Source organism: Meles meles, chromosome 6, assembly GCF_922984935.1.
Source record: "Meles meles chromosome 6, mMelMel3.1 paternal haplotype, whole genome shotgun sequence".
Lineage (NCBI taxonomy): Eukaryota > Metazoa > Chordata > Mammalia > Carnivora > Mustelidae > Meles > Meles meles.
The window spans coordinates 67,144,262-67,166,780 of NC_060071.1; the positions used below are offsets into that span (position 1 = coordinate 67,144,262).

The following is a 22,519-nucleotide window of genomic DNA, read 5'->3' on the forward strand; positions in this document are numbered from 1 at the left end:
TCTTCTATATCACTAATTCTCCCTTCTGCCTCATTTATCCTAGCAGTAAGAGCCTCCATTTTTGATTGCACCTCATTAATAGCTTTTTTTATTTCAACTTGATTAGATTTTAGTTCTTTTATTTCTCCAGACAGGTTTCTCTAATATCTTCCATGCCTTTTTCGAGCCCAGCTAGCACCTTGAAATCGTCATCCTGAACTCTAGATCTGACATATTACCAATATCTATATTGATTAGGTCCCTAGCCTTCGGTACTGCCTCTTGTTCTTTTTTTTATGGTGAGTTTTTCCACCTTGTCATTTTATTCAGATAAGAGTATATGAACGAGAGAATAAAATACTAGAAGTGTGGCAAAGACCCCTCAAAAATGTGCGTTAGCCAAATCAGAAGAGATACCAAATCATGGTGAGAAGAAAGGGGGTAAAAAGTTAAAAAAATTTAAAAAAAAAAGAAAGAGAAAGAAAATATATATATTAGATTGATGAATAGAACAGAACCACCGACTTGATTTTGGGAGTATTTTGGTCTCTTAGAAGAAACTACACTCCAAATTTTTAATGAAAGAAAGAGACACACACACACACACACACACACAACTAAGGGTAAACACAATGAAGGGATGGAACATGAATGTAAAGATGAAAATTTTTAAAAAATTCTAAGAAAGGAGTTGATAAGATAAGTTGGTTGGGAAAAGAAAGAAAAAGAAAGTGGGGAGAATTTGCTCAGGCTGGAGACAGAACAAACTCTGTGTCAGATTTAGGGTATATTTTGATCTATAAGAAAAAGTTGTATCCCAAAAAATTTTTTAGAAGAAAAAACCCTGTGTGTATACAAAAAATAAAGGTAGATACAGTGAGGGATAAAATATGCCTATAATAATGCAGGTTCAAAAAAAATTTTTTAAGAAAGGTATTGATAAGAGAAACTAGTTAAAACATTAGAAGAGGAAAGAGTAAAAGTTTAAAAAAGTAGAATAAGCAAAAAATAAAATGAAAAAAAAATTAACTTTGCAAGACTAAAGAATCATGGGGAGAAAGCCATGAATTCCATGCTTTGCTTTCCCCTCCTTTGGAATTCCATTGTTCTCCTTGATCAGTGAGCTTGGTCTTGGCTGGATTTCTTGCTGATCTTCTGGGGGAGGGGCCTGTTGTAGTGATTCTCAAGTGTCTTTGCCCGAGGTGGAATTGCTCTGCCCTTGCCAGGGGCTGGGCTAAGTATGTGTGGGTTTGGTCTCGGAAGCTTTTGTTCCCTGAACACTTTCCATAGAGCTTTGGAGGATGGGAATGAAAATGGCGGCCTCCCAATCTCCGGCCCTGAGGAGCTGAGATCCCGGGGCCCCACTCCTCAGTGAGCCCTCGGAGAAAAGCGCTCAGTCATTCCCGTCTCCCTGCTCTCTGGCTGCTCTCCGAGCTCACCCAGCCTGTTACCAAGTGTTTCTGTCTCTGGCACATAGCCCCGTTTGGAGTCTCTAAACCCAGCAGATCCCTGCTTCTTTTCCAGGGGGATCTCCCCAGATCTGCCACTTTTGGGGTCCCTGCTCAAAGAGCAGTGGCCTGTGTCACAGATCACAGTTTAAGGTAACCCTGAGCTGAGAGCTCACTCCTCTGCTCTGTCTCTGTAGCTGGCTTCCCCGCTCTAATACCTGTGAGCTCTGTGACACTCAGACACCCCGATCCTTCTGTGACCTGGTGGGACCTGAGACCACAGTGTCCCCGTGAGGGCTCCATCCTTGCGTAGCCTCTGGAGCGATGTCCCTCAGTGGAGCAGACTTCTAAAAGTTCTGATTTTGTGCTCCTTTGCTCCACCGCTTGCTGGGAGCCAGCCCCTCCCACCGCGGTCTATCTTCCTGTCGCTTCGGATTCACTTCTCCACGGGTCCTGCCTTTCAGAAATGGTTGATTTTCTGTTTCTAGAATTGCTGCTTTTCTTCTCTTTAATATTCTGTTGGATTTGTAGGTGTTTGGAATGGTTTGATAACTATCTAGCTGATCTCCTGCTACCTGATGTCATCTCAGCCTGCTACTCCTCCGCCGTCTTGACTCCTCCCACTTTTTTTTTCCTTAAAGATTTTATTTATTTATTCGAAATAAAGAGAACATGAGCAGAGGGGTGGGGCAGAAAGAAGGAGAAGCAGACTCTCCGCTGACAGGGAGCCCAGTGTGTGGCTTGATCCCAGGAACCCCGAGATCACGACCTGAGCCAAAGGCTGACGCTTAACTGACTGAGCCACCCAAGCGCCCATATATGCATTTACTTCTAGTGTTTTGAGAAGAAAACTTGTTAAAAAAAAAAAAAGGTTACATGTGACCTATAACTTGGTCTGTGTTTATTTTTTTCTCAGAGAGATTGGAAAACCAACTAATCTTGTCTCTATATATCCACTGGCTTCATATATATTCTGTAGTTAGGGCATTTTTCTGATATTTCATTTTTTATCTATACAGTGTTTGTAAAATTATTCCAGATCAGAATGTTCCTCAGTGTAATGAGTATTTGAGTGTCTGTGTTCAGCCCTGTTTGAGAGTTCACTACATGTACTGTGCAACACTGAGAATTATTCCTCCCCTTACAGGGATATTCATATTTATGATACAAGGTACCTGAATCCCAGGAAAAGCCGGCCTTTGATTTCTTTAACTGAACACACGAAGAGCATCGCTTCTGCCTATTTTTCACCTCTTACTGGTAACAGAGTAGTGACCACATGTGCTGATTGTAAGCTGAGGTAAATTGGGGAGATAGAAATGCATTGTTAAGGAATCTAAAGAGTCTGTAGCTGCTGTGTAAACCAGTGGCTTTGTTTACTACTGTTCCCTATTAAATTGCTAGTATTGTTTTGTAGCCATTTCTATGTTGCTGGCCAAATCAATAACATGTATTTCGTGGTTTTTCAGCAGTTTTGGGATCTGGAAATTTCCTTGCATTTGGCAGGGAAGGTCTACAGGGAGTAGATGTCAGGCTTCCCTTTCAGCACTGAGTGGTCCCAGAAGTCTCAGGAAAATCAGGCTTGTGATATGTTGGAAGAAGGATAATTTTAGCATCGGGACAGACTCTTAGGTTGGGGCTAGTGGTGCCTACCCTTCACATGAAGTGCAGAGTGGAAACTGCGGAGTCCCAGGCCAGGGGCAGGCAGAAAAGGTAGCAGTAATTGGGCTTTTGTACAAACCACTGGATATGGTTTTTATGGTTTTAGCTTTGGTACCTTTCTGTAGCTACTTCCTAAAAATGGCTTTAAAAATGTAATCTAAACCAGCTGAACCAAAAATAGAAACTAATGACAATAAAATGTGGAGAATGTTAATACAACCACAGAGGAAATGATTTTGTTCTCTTCTTTAATTACTGATTTTGCTTAGCATTGTAAGCATTTGTCATTTTATAAGAGTTTTACCTTAAGTAATTCTGGAATTCATTCATTATTCATTCAACAGGTATCTGTTGGGTATATACTGTGGGCCCAGCTCTAGAAAGGCACCTAATTTCTGTTTAGACTTTTCTGTTGGGAAGAGCATGGTCCTTACTTTGTGACAGATGTCCAGTTTCTAGTAAAGTCTGTGAGCATTACCAGGTGGGTGTATTAAGAGATTTAGTCACCAGGCAGTGGCAGTCCAGTGTCTCCTTTCTACCCATACAGTTTTCTTTGTATCAGAAGCTACCTGTTTTAACCATTCCTGTTTATTTGTACTGCAGATTTACATTAGCTGTTAGTGATTTAGCTTTCTAGTAATCTGATTAGGCAATAAGCTGTAGGTGCCAAGAAACTACATTGGAATAGCTAGGTGCAAGAAGGGGGAGGTGATGTGATGTGGTTAGTTTCTTTCTGTTAGGGTACCTGGTGTAGGGTCCTGGACTCTTCGATCTACCACACAAGAACTCCCCATGGTTGCTGGTCAGTCGTCGTCTTACCAGCCTGTGGAAGTGACACTATTAGTCCCTCAACTAATGAGTCTCATGGGGAAATTGCTCTTGATATGTGCAAAAATTTTTAGGTTATTTGTACGTTTTCAGACCACATCCCTTTATAGATGGTCTGTAATTATTGTGAATCTCAATATAGGATCCAGAGTATTACTTTATAATGTAATTATAAATTTGGTGTAATAGTGTTTAAATAAATTATTTCTTCACCAAACTATAAAGCTCTGAATTTTATAATATTTTTTGTAATTTTTGTTAAATATATTAGCTGAAGTTTATTAAAGCCTGATCCTGTATATTTTAGTATATGTGCTGCCGAAGCGAGCACTGATCCTGTATATTTTAAAATAGCAATCACACTTCGTGTCATGAACCAGTGAAAAACTTGCTAAATACACTGATTTTCTTTCAGAAAATTTTTAAGAAACATGAAAAGTGTGTTACTTTGTTCTTGATCTTTGTTTTGCAGAATCTTTGACAGCAGCTGTATATCCTCTGAGATTCCTTTGCTCACTACCATCAGGTAGGTTTCCATATACATTAGACATCTGATTGTCAAAATGATGTAGTAGGTCTGAATTTTTGTATTACGTATTTTAATAAGTGTCCCAGATTGCTAGTTCCTATCCAGAAGGGTTCTTGCTTCCATCTTCAAAGGGTTCAATCTCTTTTAGTCCATAGCTGTTCTTTGCAGCTGGGTGGTTATTTTTGGTTAAGGTGAATGACTTTATTCCACTTGAGTTACTCATGTTCTCTTATTAAGGAAAATCGTAACCTCTTACTGGCTGTGAGGCCATCTAAAGCTCTTTTGTTTGTACCTGTTTATTGTGGACTTAAAGGGTTTCCCTACCTTCCCAGTTAAACTGTAGTTACCCTCTTTTTGCATCTGCTACTTTTAATGTATGTATTTTATATCCAACTTTAGTGCCATCTTCTAGACATCCCTCTTTATCAGTATTTGTGAAGTTGGGACCAGAGTGTGCAATATATGTTAATTGTTATATCATATATATATATATATATACAAATAACATATATATATATATATATATATATATCAGATTTTAAAGTCTATGGAGGTTACATTTAAGTGTGCTTGTTTCCTTTTTTACTAATTTCCCATCTTCATTTCCTTTTTCAAACTTTATGCCCATTAAACATTGATTCTTCTCTCTCCCTTCCATACCTTGGCAGCCATCTTTTTCTACTTTACATTTCTGTGATTTTAACTACTTTAAACACTTGATGTGAGTGGGATCATGGTATTTGTCATTCTGTGACTAGCTTATTTCACTCAACATCGTGTTCTCAGTGTTCCATTATGTTCTAGCATGTGACCTCCTCCCTTTTTGAGGCTGCATAATATTCATTGTATGTATGTACCACATTTTGTTTATCCATTCATCTGCCGATGGACAGTGGGTTAACTTCCATATTGTTTTTCTGTAGGGGCTGCACCATTTACATTCCTACCAGCAGTGCACCAGTGTTCTAATTTCTCTTTATGTTAATCATTCTACTCTTTTACAATGATTATCTACATGGTTGTGAGGTAATATCTCATTGTGGTTTGGTTTGCATTCTTTTTTTTTTTTTTTTAAAGATTTTATTTATTTATTTGACAGAGAGAGATCACAAGTAGGCAGAGAGGCATGCAGAGACAGAGAGAGAGAGGGAAGCAGGCTCTCTGCTGAGCAGAGAGCCCGATGCGGGACTCGATCCCAGGACCCCGAGATCATGACCTGAGCCGAAGGCAGCGGCTTAAACCACTGAGCCACCCAGGCGCCCTGGTTTGCATTCTTGTTGAACATTTTTTTCATATTTTTTTTGGCCATTTATATATCTTTGTCGAATTGTCTATTCAAGTCTTGTCCACTTTTGAATTGGGTCATTTTTGTTTTGAGTTGCGGGGAGTTCCTTACATATAATGCATATTAACCCCTTATCGAATATGATTTGCAGAGATTTTCCACTGTTTTGGGGGTTGTCTTTCACTCTCTTGATTGTTTGCTTTGGTGCACAGAGTTTTTGAGTTTAATATAGTCCTGTTACTTCTTTTTCTTGTCCAATTGATTATCAAGTGACTGTTCAGAATGTCCTTCTTATCAAATGCTTGTTGGTGTAGTTGTGATGCCTCACATGCAGGATCTGGCTATCTGTGTAGTTGTGAACACCTGGAATTTAGGTTAGTGTCTCTTGTCCTTCCAGATTTCCAATAGTATGTTGGATAGAGATGGCAAGAGTGGATATCTTTGCCTTTTTCCTGCTCTTTGAGGAAAAATTTTCAATCTTTAACCTTTGAGTATGATGTTAGCTGCAGGCTATTCACATATAGTCTTTATTATGTTGAGATAATTTCCTTCTGCTCCTGGTTCATTGACTGTTTTTATCATGAAAGGGTATTGATTTCGGGGCACCTGGATGGCTCAGTGGGTTAAAGCCTCTGCCTTCAGCTCAGGTGGTGATTCCAGGGTCCTGGGATCGAGCCCTGCATCGGGCTCTCTGCTCAGCAGGGAGCCTGCTTCCCCCCCCTGCCCCCCGCCGCCCACCTGCCTCTCTGCCTACTTGTGATATCTCTCTGTGACAAATAAATAAATAAAATCTTTAAAAAAAAAAAAAGGGGTGTTGATTTTGTCAGATGATTTTTCTGCATCAGTTGAAATGATCATATTATTTTTGTCCTTTATTCTGTTAATGTGTTATATTCTATCAAATGAGTTTTGTGTGTTGAATCATCCTTGCATTTTAGGTATAGCTCCAACTTGGTCATGGTGTATAATCCTTTAAATGTGCTATTGAGTTCATTTTGTTAGTATTTTGTTGAGAATTTTTGCATCAGTATTCATTAGGGATGTTAGTTTGTCATTTTATTTTATTTAAGATATTTATTTATTTGACAGAGAACCGAAGTAGGCAGAGCAGCAGGCAGAGGGAGAGGGAGAAGTAGACTTTCTGCTGAACAGGGAGCCTGACATGGGGCTCGATCTCAGGACCCTGGGATCATGACCTGAGCCAAAGGTAGCTGCTTAAATGACTGAGCCACCCAGGTGCCCCTAGTTTGTCATTTTATTTTCTTGTAGGGTCTTTGTCTGGCTTTGGTATCAGAGAAGTGCTGGCCCCAAATAAGTTTGGAAGTGTTTCTTCCTCTTCAGTTGTTTTGAAGAGTTTGATGAGCATTCATGTTATTTATTTATTTAGGGAGAGAGAGGGGGGATTGGGGGAGGAACAGAGGGAGGGGGGAGAGAATCTTTTTTTTTTTTTTTTTTTAAGATTTTATTTATTTATTTGAAAGACAGAAACCACAAGTAGGCAGAGAGGCAGGCAGAGAGAGAGGAGGAAGCAGGCTCCCTGCTAAGCAGAGAGCCTGATGCGGGGCTCGATCCCAGGACCCTGGGATCATGACCTGAGCCGAAGGCAGAGGCTTTAACCCACTGAGCCACCCAGGCGCCCCGAGCGGGAGAGAATCTTAAACAGGGTCCACACCCAGAGTGGAACCTGATATGGGGCTCAGTCTCATAGCCCTGAGATCATGACCTGAGCCAAAATCAAGAGTTGGATGCTTAACTGAGCCACCCAGGCACCCCTGGGTTAATTCTTTAAATGTTGGATAGAATTCTCCTGTGAAGCCATCTGATCCTGGGATTTTCTTTGTTGGGAAGTTTTTGATTGTTGTTTTAATCTCCTTAGTTATAGGACTATTTAGATTTTCTATTTCCTCATGATTTGGTCTTGGTAACTTGTATGTTTTTGAGACTTTTATCTGTTTCTCCTGGGTTAACCAATCTGTTGGCATATAATTGTTCATACTGTTCTCATATAATCCTTTTCAGTTTTGTGACTTAGTTGTAATGTCCTCTCTTTCTCATTTCAGTTACTTGCATTTTCTTTCTTGTCAGTTCTGTTGATCTGCTCAAAAAACCAACTCCGTTTTTTTCTATTGTTTTTCTATTCCCCCTTTTCATTTAGCTCTGCTCTAATCTTTATTATTTCCTTCCTTCTGCTAACTTTTGGTTTAGTTTGTTCTTTTTCTAGTTCTTGGAGATACAGTGTGTTGATTTTGAGATTTAAAAATTTTTTTAAAAATTTTAAAAAGATTTTATTTATTTATTTGATAGAGAGAAAGAGAAAGTACACAAAGAGGCAGAGCTAGAGGGAGAAGCAGGCTACCTGCTGAGCAGAGAGCCTGATGGGGGTCTCCATCCCAGGATTCTGTGATCATGACCTGAGCCGAAGGCGGACGCTTAACTGACTGAGCCACCCACATGCCTTCCCCATTTAAAAAAAAATTGTATTTTAGAGAGTGAGTGCAAGTGGGGGGGGGGGGCAGAAGGATAGGGAGAAGGAGAGAAGTAGACTCCCCACTGAAGGCAGAGCCTGACATGGGATTTGATCTCACCACCCTGAGATCATGACCTGAGCAGAAATCGAGTCAGACACTTAACTGACTGGCCACACAGGCACCCTGAGATCTTTTCTTTTTTAGTGTTCATGACTATGAATTTCCGTTACTGTTGCTTTCATAGTATTCCATAAATTTTGATGTGTTGTGTTTCATTCTTCATTTGTTAGATATTTTCTAATTTCCCTTGTGATTTCTTGAGCCTCAAATGTATTTTTTACTTTAAGTTGTATGGGGGGCACATAGGTGGCACAGTCAGTTAAGTGTCTGCCTTCAGCTCAGGTCATGATCCCAGAGTCCTGAGATTGAGTCCCACATCGGGCTTCCTGCTCAGTAGGGAGTTTGCTTTTCCCTTTCTCTTTGCCCCGCTATCCACTTACGCTCTCTCCCAAATAAATAAATAAATAAAATAAAGTTGTATGGAATATAAAATGATTTCAGGGTTTGGTTATCAGGGAAATACAAATATGGGATTATAGATCCTATTAAAATGGCAGTAACATAGATTATATATTTTTTTTACTTCTGGGGCTTCTATTTTGTATATGTAAAAAAAGGGAGGGCATGGAGTCCACTGAGCTGAGAAATAGTGAACAAAAAAGGTGCTATTTTAATAGACAGTGACCATCCACTGAGTACAACCACTATACTTGGCGGTGGAGATTCAGAAGTACAGAAGACATCATCTCTGTCCTGATTTCATTTTTATATGAAATTAGGCTGATGGTAACTCAGTAACTTAATGGAAAGAAACTTGGCAGAGAATATCAGCATTTAGGAGTAATGCCATATTTACCCTCTGCCCATTGCTGCTTTGAGTTATTTAACACTATCCTTTAAAAAAATTGTGTTTTTCACTAGGCACAACACTATCACTGGGCGATGGCTGACCAGGTTTCAGGCTGTGTGGGACCCTAAACAAGAAGACTGTGTCATCGTTGGCAGCATGGCTCATCCACGACGTGTGGAAATCTTCCATGAGTCAGGAAAGCAGGTGCATTCTTTTTTTGGTGGAGAAAATCTTGTCTCTGTGTGTTCCATCAACACTATGCACCCAACTCGGTATATTTTGGCTGGAGGTAATTCCAGTGGAAAGATACATGTTTTTATGAATTAAGAAAGTTGCTAAGTATTTGGTTTAGCAACATCAAAATTGGTTCAAATTAATCAGTATCTAAGGAGCCTAGTAATTCATGTGGCTTGGCCTTTTTAAAAATATGTTCTATTTAGTTAATATAAAATTGCTTTATTAATAACTGTGAGCAGAATGTATACAGTTACATACTTACATGTTTAGTAAGTCGTTTCTGTAGATTGGGAAAGGAATTTGAGGGGAGGCTGTGATGCCTTCAGCACTTTTAATCAGGCAGTATGTTGAGAAATTCTAGCATTATAAATTACAAAGCTTTGAATGATCAGTATTAGAAGTTCTTGTGGTTTCATGATACGGTTTTGATTCTGTAGTGATATTTGGATTTGTGGTTTATTTCATAGTTTGGAGTGAATATTTCTAGACTCACACTAGAAGGGATCCTGAAAGGTCATCTAACTTAGTAATTATGAAACTTATTTTTTTAATGGAGAATTTTTTTCCCCCTCCTGCCTTTAAATTAAATTTTATGTGAAATCCCAAGATACTTGTTGAGAAGCCTTAGTTCACTTGGGCAGGGGCCTGTCTTTGTGTGCTGACCCTTCTACCTCCTCTAGATGGCTCCTGAAGCATGGCCAAGGAATTGTAGGGCTTCTAGGAACAGGGTTTGGATCTGCCTGACCTTGTAATCCAGTGTGAGATTGCCTTCAGACCAGTGTTTTCCAGACTGTGGCTTGTAGCTATTCACATGAAATCCATGTAGCCATGACCAGTCTTTAAAAAAAAGGAAAAGGAAAGAAATAGTAAAGAATAATAAATGTAATGGATAAGTGTTCTTTGTGAAATTTAGTTATATGTGCTTACATATATGTAACTGTATATGAATATGCCTATTCTGATGTAAAACATATGTATTTATTACTGTGGTACTACTGTGGGTCATGGTTAAAGAAGTGAAAACTCCTGCCTTAGAAGGTCCCAGAGACCCTTATCTGTCCCTGTCTTTAAACTCTCCAGAGGAGATTCATTAGCCTTATTAAGTGAATACCTTCATTCCTAATTCATATTGGGGGGAAATGTTATGATAAACCACTTTTGACATTTTGTCATAAACTTTTTTTTCAGAAGTTAGTGCTATCCGAATGTGTTTTTTGGAAGGGTAGCTGCTTAGCTCAGTGACTAATATTTCTGTGTGATAGCACCTATCCGAATTTTTTAATTGCTCTTCATTGCCAAACTACTACTGGAAGACTATTGTAAATAGTTTTTGGCAATATGTTTGAATTTTAAGAGGAAATATCTTTTCAAATTATATATCACAGAAATAAAATGACATGTATAGTTTCCTTTTCTGTAATTAGAAGTCTAATTTTGAGGCCTAGTCTATTAAGTAGGTTGTGTTTATAAGTAATAAGAGTTCTCTATTTTCTTGATGATAGGAATATAGGAATTGCTAAGTGAAATGGAAAATTAATTTATGAAATGGAAAGTAAAGCTAAGTGAGGTTGACTTCTATTAAACTTCCTTGGAGATAGTAAATGAAGCCTGTAGGCTTCCTTTCCCTTTTTTATACCACTTGATTTCACAGTTTCCAGAGTGGCAACTTCTGTGAGAATTGCTTTTTTTTTTTTTTTTTTTAAACGATATTGAAAAATACACGTGTCAAAATTAGTACCATCATTTAAGCTTTGAATTCCTGGTGGTAATTGCCTGGTTTCTGCAATAAATGTTAGCAAATTCTTGATGTTTCTCAATTTCATGGTTTTTTTTTTCCATTTCAGCTTCATAAACTCTACTATTTATATTTAATTCCACTTAATAGAGTTCTGTCTTCTTTTTTTTTTTTTTTTTTTTAAAGATTTTATTTATTTATTTGACAGATAGAGATCACAAGTAGGGAGAGAGGCAGGCAGAGAGAGAGAGAGGAGGAAGCAGGCTCCCCGCCAAGCAGAGAGCCCGATGCGGGGCTCGATCCCAGGACCCTGGGATCATGACCTGAGCGAAAGGCAGAGGCTTTAACCCACTGAGCCACCCAGGCGCCCCGAGTTCTGTCTTCTTGAGGCAATGCAGGAAGGAAGGAGAGTGGGGGAACTTGTTTCTCAGTGATAAGCTATATAATGGGGAAATTGTTTAAATCTAGAAAGCACATAAGGGAAAATTGTCTCCCTTAGGACATCTTTAAACTGTAATCTGTTGTGAAAGGTACTTCTCCCAGAGACTTGCTTAAAGCTGTGTGGCTACTGTAATTGTTTGTATGTTTCGATTGCTCTTTTTGGGATAAACCTTTTTTTTAGGTTGTGCTTTATGATATCCCTTAAGCATGTAAGTTCTCTATTCCCCTTGAGTCATTTTCTTTGAGATGCCCAGCCTTTCTTTATGTGACTTTAAGGAGGAAAGATGATTCTCATCATATGTGGACAGGTAGGTGACACTACAGATGATCAGGAATTGATAAAATCTGAGTTGATTCAGTCCTATTTTGGTATTCAGGTCTTTGAATTTCCTTTCCACAGAGATGACTTTGCAGAGGCAGTTCTCCAGGAAAGCAGGGAGCTTGAGCGCTGTGATCACAGAGATTTAAATCTTTTCAGTCAGTTACAGTACATGGGAAGTGGGGAGGGCAGGCACATGTGCTTCTATATCAAACCCAAGAGGAAGAAATATATGCCCTCTAACTTCAGATTCCAAAAACCTAAGTGTGCTATTTGTTGGGCTGTCCCTTCTCACTTCGTACTTCTTTTGGTTTTTCCTTTGTAGTACTGTGCTGAAGGCCAATAAGGAGTTTTAGTTCCAGGACAGCATAGATCCATATTTGGGTTCATTTGGCTATAAATGTTTTTGGATTTTCAAATGAAAAGGTGAAATTTTGTGAGGAAGATAACACTTAGTCAGGAGTAAAACATTTTAAAGTATCTCTTCCTAAAATGGAAGTTGTAAGAGGAAACTTTTTTTTTTTTCTTATTTATTTGACAGACAGAGATCACAAGCAGGCAGAGGCAGGCAGTGAGAGAGGAGGAAGTAGGCCTCCTGCTGAGCAGAGAGCCCAACGTGGGGCTCGATCCCAGGACCATGGGATCACGACCTGAGCCGAAGGCAGAGGCCCCAACCCACTGAGCCACCCAGGCGCCCCAAGAGGAAACGTTTTAAAAGTATCTTTGGCCTGTTTGATTCCATTCCATCAGCAAGTTGTAAGGGTAGAGGAAGAGGGTATGGGTATATAGAGGAAAGGAAGCCTGCTCATGAACTAAAACCAGCAATGTAATCATGTGCAGAGGGGCTTAGTTATGGTTGAGGAACCCTAAGCAGAGGGAGTGGGTGGTGGAGCCCTGAAAGGGTATATACATAGGGGAGTCTTCATTAGGAATCCAGAGAAGAGTGGCTGCTTTAAAGCTTTGGATCATGGGGGAATCACTCAGATCCAGTGGTTCTTCGGCTTTTCTCTCTGCAGATGACTTTAAGCAAAGACTTTTGTCATCAAAAAAACAAACAGGGTGCCTGGGTGGCTTAGTGGGTTAAAGCCTCTGCCTTTGGCTCAGGTCATGATCCCAGGGTCTTGGGATCGAGCCCCACGTCGGGCTCTCTGCTCAGCAGGGAGTCTGCTTCCTCCTGTCTCTCTCTCTGCCATCAGATACCTCTACCTACCTGTGATCTCTGTCAAATAAATAAATAAATCTTTTTTTTTTTTATTTTTTTTTATTTTTTACAGAGAGAGGGAGAGAGAGATTACAAGTAGGCAGAGCAGCAGCCAGAGAGGGGAGGAAGCAGGCTCCCCGCCAAGCAGAGAGCCCGATATGGGGCTCGATCCCAGGACCCTGAGATCATGACCTGAGCTGAAGGCAGAGGCTTAACCCACTGAGCCACCCAGGTGCCCCAATAAATAAATAAATCTTAAAAAAAAAAACAACAAAAAACAAAAAACACTCCACTAAGATAGGATCCTAGATATCATTTTATAGGTGATAGGAACTTCTGAAAATTTGGAGGTGAGTAATATAACCTGATCGGTGCTTTAGGAAGATGATCTGGTAGCAGAATGGAGCATTGAAGGGAAGGTAGAAATGAAAACAGAGATAATAAACTAGCACAGTAGAACCTAGTTTCACCTTTTATCCTCAGGGAATTTAGAAGACCATTACCAGTTCCATAGCCTGAGTGATGTTTACATAATCATGTGAGATAATGTCATAGAAATATAGTTTGTAAGCTGTAATTATGAGGTCACTATAGTGGTGACACCATTCTGTTCCTTTCACAGGAAGTGTTTTCTGTTCTCCCTCTTACTTCAGGCTTGAGTAAGAATACTGGTCTAGAAGCTAGACCATCTAGGTTTCTTTTAATTGTATTTTTAAGATTTAAAAAAAAATAAAAAAAATTTTTTTAACTAGTCTCTTTACCCACTGTAGGGCTCAGGCTCACACCCTGAGATCAAGAGTCTCATGCTTTACCTACTGAGCCAGCCAGGTACCCTGGACCATCTAGGTTCTACTTTTGGGTTCTAAGACTGACTGTGTAGCCTTGGGAAAATTACTCCTTGGTTTTCCTCATGAGAAAAATGAGATCCAATTCATCTGTAAAATCATTCCATTATTACAGCTTCCAAGTTCTTAATCGTATTTATTTGGGGGGAGGGGCAAGGATAATAGATGGATATAAGCCAAATGACTCTTTTAAGTGATTCTAGTCATGAACAGTAGTCAGCAGTAACGATACCCCTGGTATCTTTTTATCTACATGTTGGTAACTTTGAGGAAAAAGTGAGACAAGCTAGAAGTTAAAAAAAGAGTCCACTCTTCCATGATATTTAAATATTTATTTAAGTTTAAAAATAATTTTCATGGCACCAATGATTTTATGCTAACTACATACTGCATATGTAGAAAAAAGTACATTGCTTTGAAGGAAAAATGTAACTTAGAATTTTTGGCACACGAGAGGTTAACAACTATACTTTTTAATGAAACTAAGAAATTCACATTTGCAGGTAGTTTACCTTCTACTGCTTAAAGATGCAGTACACTATTCTTTAGTAAGAGTTTTATTTCCTCTGATGGATGAAGCTATGGAAACCATTGTTTTATTTTCTACAATGAGATCGAACTCATTTTTAGAGAAAATGGGAGACATAGTGGAACACAGTTAAACCAGGTTAAAAATTTGAACAATGTTTAATGATGGGGACATACCAAAAAAAGACTAGTCATTAACAAAGGAGGTTTGTTATTCAAGCAGTCTTAGTAAAGTTTCCTTTGATTTGCTTTTCAATCTGTATTTTCTGGGGTAAGCCCTGGAAAAAAATAACCCAAAAATTCTGTTCAGAGAGCAAAATCCAGCTCTTAGAAGTGGTATGGACTATTATTTTGTTAGAACTCTAGACACAAGTAACATACCAGGAAATGGAATACTGCATCTTTCTTTAATGTGAGTATGAAAGGTCAGTGTCAAGGCTATCACTCACTGCATAGAAACACCATATTCTACAGACTGAGGTAGGAACACTACACTAAAAGATAATCTGCTATGTTGCATAAGACAGTAGATATCCAGGTTAAAACCAGCCCCCTATCTCCTGATAGCCTTTTCAAATCTGAGTCTACTTTTCACTTCAGTCCTGTGCTAAATCTTTTCCTGTGTAGATGACAAGTGGCAGTGGCTAGTTGGTTCTAAGTGATCCCTTTTACTAGGATCTCCCTCAGTATGTCTTGTCACTTGGTAAATAGATGTTTGTAATTCTGCCCAAATTGTTGCTGGTATGGAAATGATCATTCTTCTTCCATTCTTAGTTTCTGGCCAAGTTTTAGCATTTCAGCACTTGATCTTGCTCATCTTGGCATCAGATACCTCTTTGCTGGTTGGTTGTTCAAGCACCCTTTACAAGCATCCCCAGTTTTGCCACTGGGAAATGGTCCTGGATCTGTAGCAAGTCAGGAATGGGAGCAGAGCCGGCCCTCTTTCTGCTAACATACTGGTAAGGAGCAGTTTTATTGTCTAGATGGGGTTGGCAAAATACGGCCTGTGGTCCAAATTCAGCTCATTATCTGTTTTTATAAATAAACTTTTATTGGAACACAGTCACACTCCTTTATGTATTACCTGTGGATGGCTATTTTTGTGCTATAGTTGCCACAGAGTATGGCCCACAAAACAAACTAAAAAAATATTATCTGGCACTTTACAGAAGTAGTTTGCCAACCCCTAGTCTAGATGAAGGGGGCATTTAAAATTACACATTCCTTTCCCCCACCCTGTGGCCCCTATTAATTCTACAGCTGTTATACTCTGTACATGGACATGATTCTGCTATTTCAGAGGACAAACTAGGGGAGAGCAAATCTACAAGTGACTGATTCTGTTCTGCATTTGGGGCTGCCCAGCATCACAGGATGTTAGCAGCAAGCTCCACTGTTGTGGGTTCCCAGGTACATATATACTGACCATCCTTAAATGAGTCCTCAGGCCCCAGATGACTTAGAAATCTCTCCCTGAGATGAAAACAAGATCTTGTGAGTGGTTGTGAAGAGTTTGCAGAGCTTGGGTCTTGGACCCCACACTCACCCTTCCGTGCTGTTCTTCTGCATGCTTCCACAGCTTCCTTCAGCAAGGATGGCCAGTGCTTTCCTACAATTTTTATTTTCCTATGTGGAGGATGACCCTAGGGGGTAGTATTTCTACAACTAAGTGTTGGTCTCTGCCACATTCACCTTTTTTCTTATGTAGGCATCGTTTAGTATGCCTGTTCAAAGAGATTCTTTCCCTGGTCCCTTTCAAGGCTGTTTGTTGATCTTGGAATTCTATTTTCTGAAGCTTTTCATTCTCAGGATCAGTTTCTTTCTTGCATCGTTTAGTTCATCAGGCTCTATTTTCTTAATCCATAAAGTAAAAACAAAACATGAATTGATAAGAAAATAACATTTGTTGTTAAAATATAAATTGAAATAATTTTTTTGCGGGGGGTTGTACAAAATAGATACTGCTCTCTGAATCTCAACAGTTTTCTTAGGTACCTTGGCTCTGGTTTCTGTTAAGTACACTCTGTCCAACATTTCTGACAGTCCTATCTCTGCCACCACTGAATTCAACTGACATCTCTGGAACACTATAAAAATCTTGAGGTTCTTCAGAAGAAAAATCACAGAAGTCTAATAAGTTCATTGTACAAGACTCATGGTGATGCCCACTAGGATCTAGTCTAAGGGGACAGACTTACCCCACCCCTGCTGCTGCTGCTGCTGTAGCGGTGGTCCCTTCAGATGCCCACTCTGCTCAGATTTGAAAAAAACAAAAGGAAAAGAAAATCCAACTCAGACCATCATAAGAAGCAACTTTCCATTTAATCATTCTACATGGATGTTTACTTTTTAAAAAAATCTCTGGCAAGAAAACCTAGGTAGTTCCCGTTGTCCAGACCCCTTGCCTGCCCTGGTGAGGCTGCACTGATGAGTCTCCTGGAGCCCAGTAGGAAAGCTCCTGCAGAATACAGAAGACAGCAGCTCTCCAGTCTTCAACTAGTGTCCCATCTGCTAGGTGACACTACTGCGATAATCAGTAATAGTAAAATAAATTTTTATTTGATACTTTGAAAATAATACACATCTATGAAAAATCAAAATTCACAACCAAAAATTATCCTGCAAATTGGGAGGATGAGAAAGAGTCGCTGAGCCTTTCTTGAAAGAACCTCTGAAGGAAATGAGTTTTCCCAGTTTGTTTAGACAGGGCATGAGCCTATCCTTTTTTTCTTCTGGGAAATAACCCTCCTAGGCTGTGGACTTTGAGTCATGAGAGGAGGACTTGGTACATGTGCCGATGGTTCCGCGATGGGTCCCAGTGCTGGGAATGGGTAGCCGGGCTCCTTGGTCCACCTGGCTAGTTATTAGGAGGAGTCATGCCTTCTCAGGTGTCAATGAGCAGGCTCACCACTGAGCGGATTTTGCAGGCAAACCATCGCCTGAGGGGACAAAAGTATTGATAGTGGAATTGTTCAAATTCAGGGGTCTGGCGGATATCGCGGAAAAAGGCAATGTCAAGGTCAGACTCGGTAAGGATGATCAGGAGGAGGAGCAAAACAAAGAGGAGTCCCATGGTCACAAGGAGCAAACGGAGCACACTTAAAACAAACTTATTCACCTGTTCCTCCTCTGGCCTGCCGTGCCCCTGACACAGGGCCCTCAGCTCTCCCCCAAGGGCCTCCACCTCTGCAGCAGTTGGAGTGCTGGCCTCAGACTCCTTCTCCTCTTCGATGCTGCAGGTGGCTCCATTGATCTGCCGGGAAAGCAGCATCAGCTCCAGGCTGTGCTCAGCCACAGGGGTGGGCAGCACACTGTCTGCAGGGCTGTAGGCTTCGTCTGCAATCACAGCGACTCGCTCATTGCTGTCTGCCCGGCTGCTTCTCACGTGAGGCAGGAAGGTGTCCCCATGGGAGGAAGAACGCACTGGTGTGGAATGGGCACTGTCCCGTAGGGACTCCAGGCCTGGAAAAGCAAAAGTAATATGAGTAGGCTTTCTGGGTCCTAGAGTACACTTTGCTGTCTGGTGGAGGCAGCACCCATTCTGTTTTATATGGTTACCAAAATTTTGCAGTGGCCACTGCACTGTTTTGATATATCAGGAATAGGATAAGAGAAGCAGTAAGACACCAAAGTGGCTGTGGTTGGGTTTCTTTCTCTTTTTTTTTTTTTTGTGTGTGTGTGTGTGTGCTTAGGGTTTTGGCAAGATTTGTTCAAGATTTTGTTTTTCTGGCTTTTGATGTCCTGGGCCTGATTTTAGCCCCAGTTGAAAGACAATCTGAATCACAGACTATTCCTAATTCAGAGCTGGGGCCACAGTTCAGGGAGCTCAAGATTCCCTCTTGGGCCGAGGGCCTTAAGAGGCAGAAAGGGGGAGAAGAAGACTATTTTGCTTTACTGGGCCTCATCAAATACTGATTCTGGAACTGTGTTTCCTTCTAACATGCAGCTAGCATGCAGCTCCTTGAACTCATGAGGTCATCTGGTTTGCTGCTGACGGTCTCTTTAGCCTACCTCTTCTAGCTGTTCTGATTTTAGGGAATGTGAAAACCCTATCTGCTCTTTGGGAATAGCACTTGGCTAACTCTCTTTCTTTTCACCTTAGAACGAGCTGGGTCCACAGTCGGCTGACAATTCCTCTATTTTACACATTCCAGAGTACAGAGTGGTCTCTGAGAAGATCTTGTTGGATAAGGGTGGAAATTTTCTCACATCCACCAGGAGAAACGGTCCTCTGCCCCCCTAAAACTACTCATTATCGCTTTACTTTTTTAGATGGAGCAGTCTCTCTTTCCAAGGCTCAATCTCTGGTAGTGAAAAACAGGAGCTGGTTACTCTGTCAGCCAAACAGCAGCCATTAGGCTGGAGGATATGGGCCCAGAGTCACCAAGTATGGCCCACATCACAATGCTCCCAAGGAAATGGCTTCTTGTTTCAGGTTCAATGTCTGCATTTTCCATTCGTGGCTACCTTGAGGTGCCAGAGTGGCTCTGGCTTTCTCTGCCTTTGTAACCAATGGCAAGAGAAGCCAGTCCCCTTTCCATTGCTCTGAGATTGACCCTGACTGCTGCAGACCGAACCAGATTCCCAGCTCTGTAAAGGTTTGACCTAACTAGGGCTGATTACGGAGTTTTTAAGTTCAGGGCTAGCTTCAGAAGCCCAAGGGTCTCTGTTAAAAGGTGGCAGTCACCTTTCAGAAGTAGTGTTTCATTTGGTTCTCTTGTGGTGTAGCCATATGCACCTGGGGAGCCTGCCTGACTAGCCTGCCGGAACCCATTTTAGCATAGGTACAGTTAAGGATTCTCTTGGGGAACCAATCCTGGAATCTGGGTTATAAATGGGTGGGGTGGACTGGCAACAGCAGCCCCTTGCTGTCCACCTGTGCTCCCTATCACCTCACTCTCAGTATATTTGCTATAGCTCTCAGCTTGTTTTCAGGAGCTCCTCATGATCCTAGTTATATTTTGTTTTCCCCTGTGCTAAAATCTTAAGTTTGTATAGTGTTTTAAACTTTTTAAAGTGCTTTCATCTTTCCACAAAGTCATGAAGGCAAGAGGTTACAGAGCTTGCCTAATGACATGTGGTTGGCTGGTAATGGCAAAGGCACAGATAGACTGCAAGCCTCTGTTTCCTGATGCTCATGGATCATGTTGTTAGGTTTTGGGCCAAGATGAATTAAGTCTATAGCCTACATTTGCCTTAGTTTAGGTCCCATTTGCCCAAGAAACTGTTCTGAAATAATGGGAATTAAGAGCTTGCCCCTTGTTCCAAAGCTCTTGATGCTCCTTTGATCGCTCTTTTTCCCCCAGTTTTTCTCCTTTATTCCTGCATTTGCGTAAGCAGCACGAGGAATATATACCTGGTAGTATGTAATGAGTCCCTGACAGAACAGAAACCTTTACGCCCTGATCACACATGTACTGGTTCATCTCCTTTCCCACCCACGCCTCCGCGCCCCCCCCCCCCACCTTCCCCTGAAACCTCAGCACTCCAGCACAGCGCTTCTCATACCCTTTCTAGAGGCTGTCCCCTCAACAAAGACAACTCTGTCAGGTCTTCCAAAGCATGACGAGCTTAGCTGCCAGAAGGCACTTCAGTGCAAACTTGCTTGGCCTCCAATTCAGCCCTAAGCTTGGTGGGGAAGGAGACTGAGGCAAAGCCCGTTATATGGGAGAGAAACTACATTATAATAACTACATTATTACATTACTGATACATTATCAGTAAATAAGACAATGGATACGTATCCATTTCTAGTAGATTGCTTGACAGATAAAATTACTCAGTGTTAGTCTTCTGTTCCCTCAACCGACCTCACTTGCAAAGTTATTGCTAGGTCAGGCTAGTCTTGTACAGAACTTTGGGTTCACTAGAAACCACCACCCCTTCATCAAACCCGTTATTCTGGGAAGACAGGGTGGGTACCATGGGTGGGAGCTGACAGAGGAGTCTTTTTTACCTTGGATGTGCTCCAGCTGATTGCCTTGCCCAGAGGTGGCTCCCTGTGGGCGGGGGGACACAGTGGTCAGGAGCCTACCCTGGAGCCGGGGCCCCATCCTCAGGATGCGCACACTCAGTGGCCGAAGGCAGTGATTAGTCAACCGGAGCTGAACTCGGACTCTGGTGTGAATCTTAATCAGACTCTTCCCCATGGTGGCCCAGGAAGGCAGATACTTCTTCAGTGGAAACCAGCTGATCTCTTCATGGAAACCAGCCAGGCAGGGGAGATACAGAGGGAGAGGATGGAAGACTGACTGGGGCAAAGGATTTTTGCTGACCTCAAGCCATGGCAGCTCCTTCACAGTGTCTCCTGCGCTGGAGAAGAGAATGTCAGCTCTGTGAGACAGAGCAGGCTGAGCTTCAGGGAAGGAACAGCTCTGAGAGGCCAGCGTTATCAGGGACTGGATTCACTCAGAAGCACTTACAGCCATAAAAAGTAATGCTTCCCTAGCATATGACTGTTCCCAGAGGCCCATATAAGGGCCCTAGACTTCTCAGAGTGCGGTACAGAAAGGGCAGAGAATAGTCTCACAGGGTAGGAAGGATCACATAGTTGCAGAAAATGCAGGATGTGAGGCTATAAAGACACTGGGTGTTGGGTTGGGTGGCCTGAAGTATGAGGTGGCAGCTGTGGGGCAGAAATGGGTTGTATGCTATTTGGCCCCAGCTGCTGAGCGGTGCCTCACAGAGCTCGATGGACAAAAGGAATCAACATACCTGAGCATCCTCTCTGGCTAAGCCTGTGCTAACAACACAGGCAACATGTCTTTTGGCATACCTGAGAGCAGAGGGGAGGGCCACCCAGTGTACAGTCATCTTTTTAACGGTCCCAGCTTGTTGGAATACCTGATCTCATTCAAATTGTAGTCTTTTATGTTACTGGTTTTTGTTTTTTTCCCATTTTTTTTAGAGATTTCCCCATTGTTTTTAGAGATAACAACCAAAGCTTTCCCCCCTGGAAAAGGCAAATAGTTTCTGTGACATTAATTTATGTGCCATATGGACAATAAGAAAGAGTCTCTGATGGAGCATGAGCCAGTTTCAAAAGTCCATAACTTCCTGGGAGTTTTGGTGGTTAGTGCCCTTCTTCTGAGACCCCCATCATTTCCCTCTCAGCCCTTCCCTGTCTCGTTAGTTGTACGGTGGGGGCAGCTGTGTTTGCTGGGTGCTTTAAAGGTGAAACCCCTCTTGAGAGATGGTATAGCTCAACTCTCTGGGAAATAATCCATTTTTTTTAATCCCTGCACTGATAGAGCCACTTAAATGCTAAACCATCCCCCCACCCCACCCCCCGCCACACCAGATGTCCATCTGCCTCTCCTCACAGTGTCATTTCTGCTGGGGCTGTTCTTAGGTGCTTCTACTTTTGCCCTCCTGAATCTGATGGGTCCTGGACTGAGGGCTATGAGTGGGGACGAAGGCTGTTCTTGTCTGCAGGCAGCCTAAGGCATGGGGGTGAGCCGCAGGTTGGCTTGCGGGGTAGCACATGGGTGCCTGCTGTGTTATCATCCACCAGGTATGAAGTTCTGTGGGGGCTGAGATTATGAGGGTATGCCCTGCGCCTAGAAGTCTCTTCCTTACTAGCTTCCTTGGTGGCCTTTCCCTGCGGCACCCTCCTCTGGCATTGTACAAGCAAAGAGAACTATTTCAGATGCTAAGGAGCCTACTGCTGCTACAACAGGAGAAGACAGGTTCTGGGAGGATGCCGGAGGCACAGCCAGAGCTGGTTGGGAACTGAGACAGCCTCATAGCTTGTCTTGGAAGAGACTCAAGGACTGGTTTCCTGCGTCTCAGTAGTTCTGCTAACCCTGCTTGGCAACTACTACAAATGAGTTGTATCCCCACATGGACAGCCTGTCTTTTCTTTTCTGGGAACATGGGTTTTACTGGACATTCTTCCATATGCTGGAGAACAAATGCTTGAGGCTCTTCCCTATACCTGTATTAGTGCCAGCTTCCTCCAGAGGGTGGCCTTTTCTCTGGGAGGACAGCTGTCCTTAACATTTTACAAGAGCTTTGATGTGAACCTGGTGGCTTCTGACCTTAGGATGGATGGGAAGAAGGGCACAGGGCGAGGAAAAGTTATGTTTCCTCAAAAGAGAAGAAA

The 22,519-nt window shown here is 41.7% G+C and overlaps 2 protein-coding genes across 13 annotated transcripts in view; one reads left to right on the forward strand and one right to left on the reverse strand.

The window, feature by feature from the left end:
• WDR76 (WD repeat domain 76) overlaps positions 1-11,163 on the forward strand; it is a 62,333-nt gene extending 51,170 nt beyond the window's left edge. For all 9 annotated transcript variants that reach the window (XM_046009979.1, XM_046009982.1, XM_046009988.1 and 6 more), the window contains 3 exons: positions 2,575-2,727; positions 4,390-4,443; positions 9,181-11,163. In XM_046009979.1, coding sequence (XP_045865935.1) covers positions 2,575-2,727; positions 4,390-4,443; positions 9,181-9,436 — 463 coding nt within the window. In that variant the 3' untranslated portion in view covers positions 9,437-11,163. The remainder of the gene's footprint in view (positions 1-2,574; positions 2,728-4,389; positions 4,444-9,180) is intronic.
• A 2,886-nt stretch (positions 11,164-14,049) lies between these two features.
• Positions 14,050-22,519, reverse strand: part of FRMD5 (FERM domain containing 5) — a 320,051-nt gene continuing 311,581 nt past the window's right edge. For 2 of the 4 annotated variants that reach the window (XM_046008043.1, XM_046008040.1), the window contains 2 exons: positions 17,534-17,877; positions 14,050-17,354 (listed from right to left, as the gene is read on the reverse strand). In XM_046008043.1, the coding sequence (XP_045863999.1) occupies positions 17,307-17,354; positions 17,534-17,877 (392 nt within the window). In that variant the 3' untranslated portion in view covers positions 14,050-17,306. Of the gene's footprint in view, positions 17,878-22,519 lie in introns of all 4 variants that reach the window. The other 2 variants (XM_046008041.1, XM_046008039.1) reach the window with 2 other exon arrangements.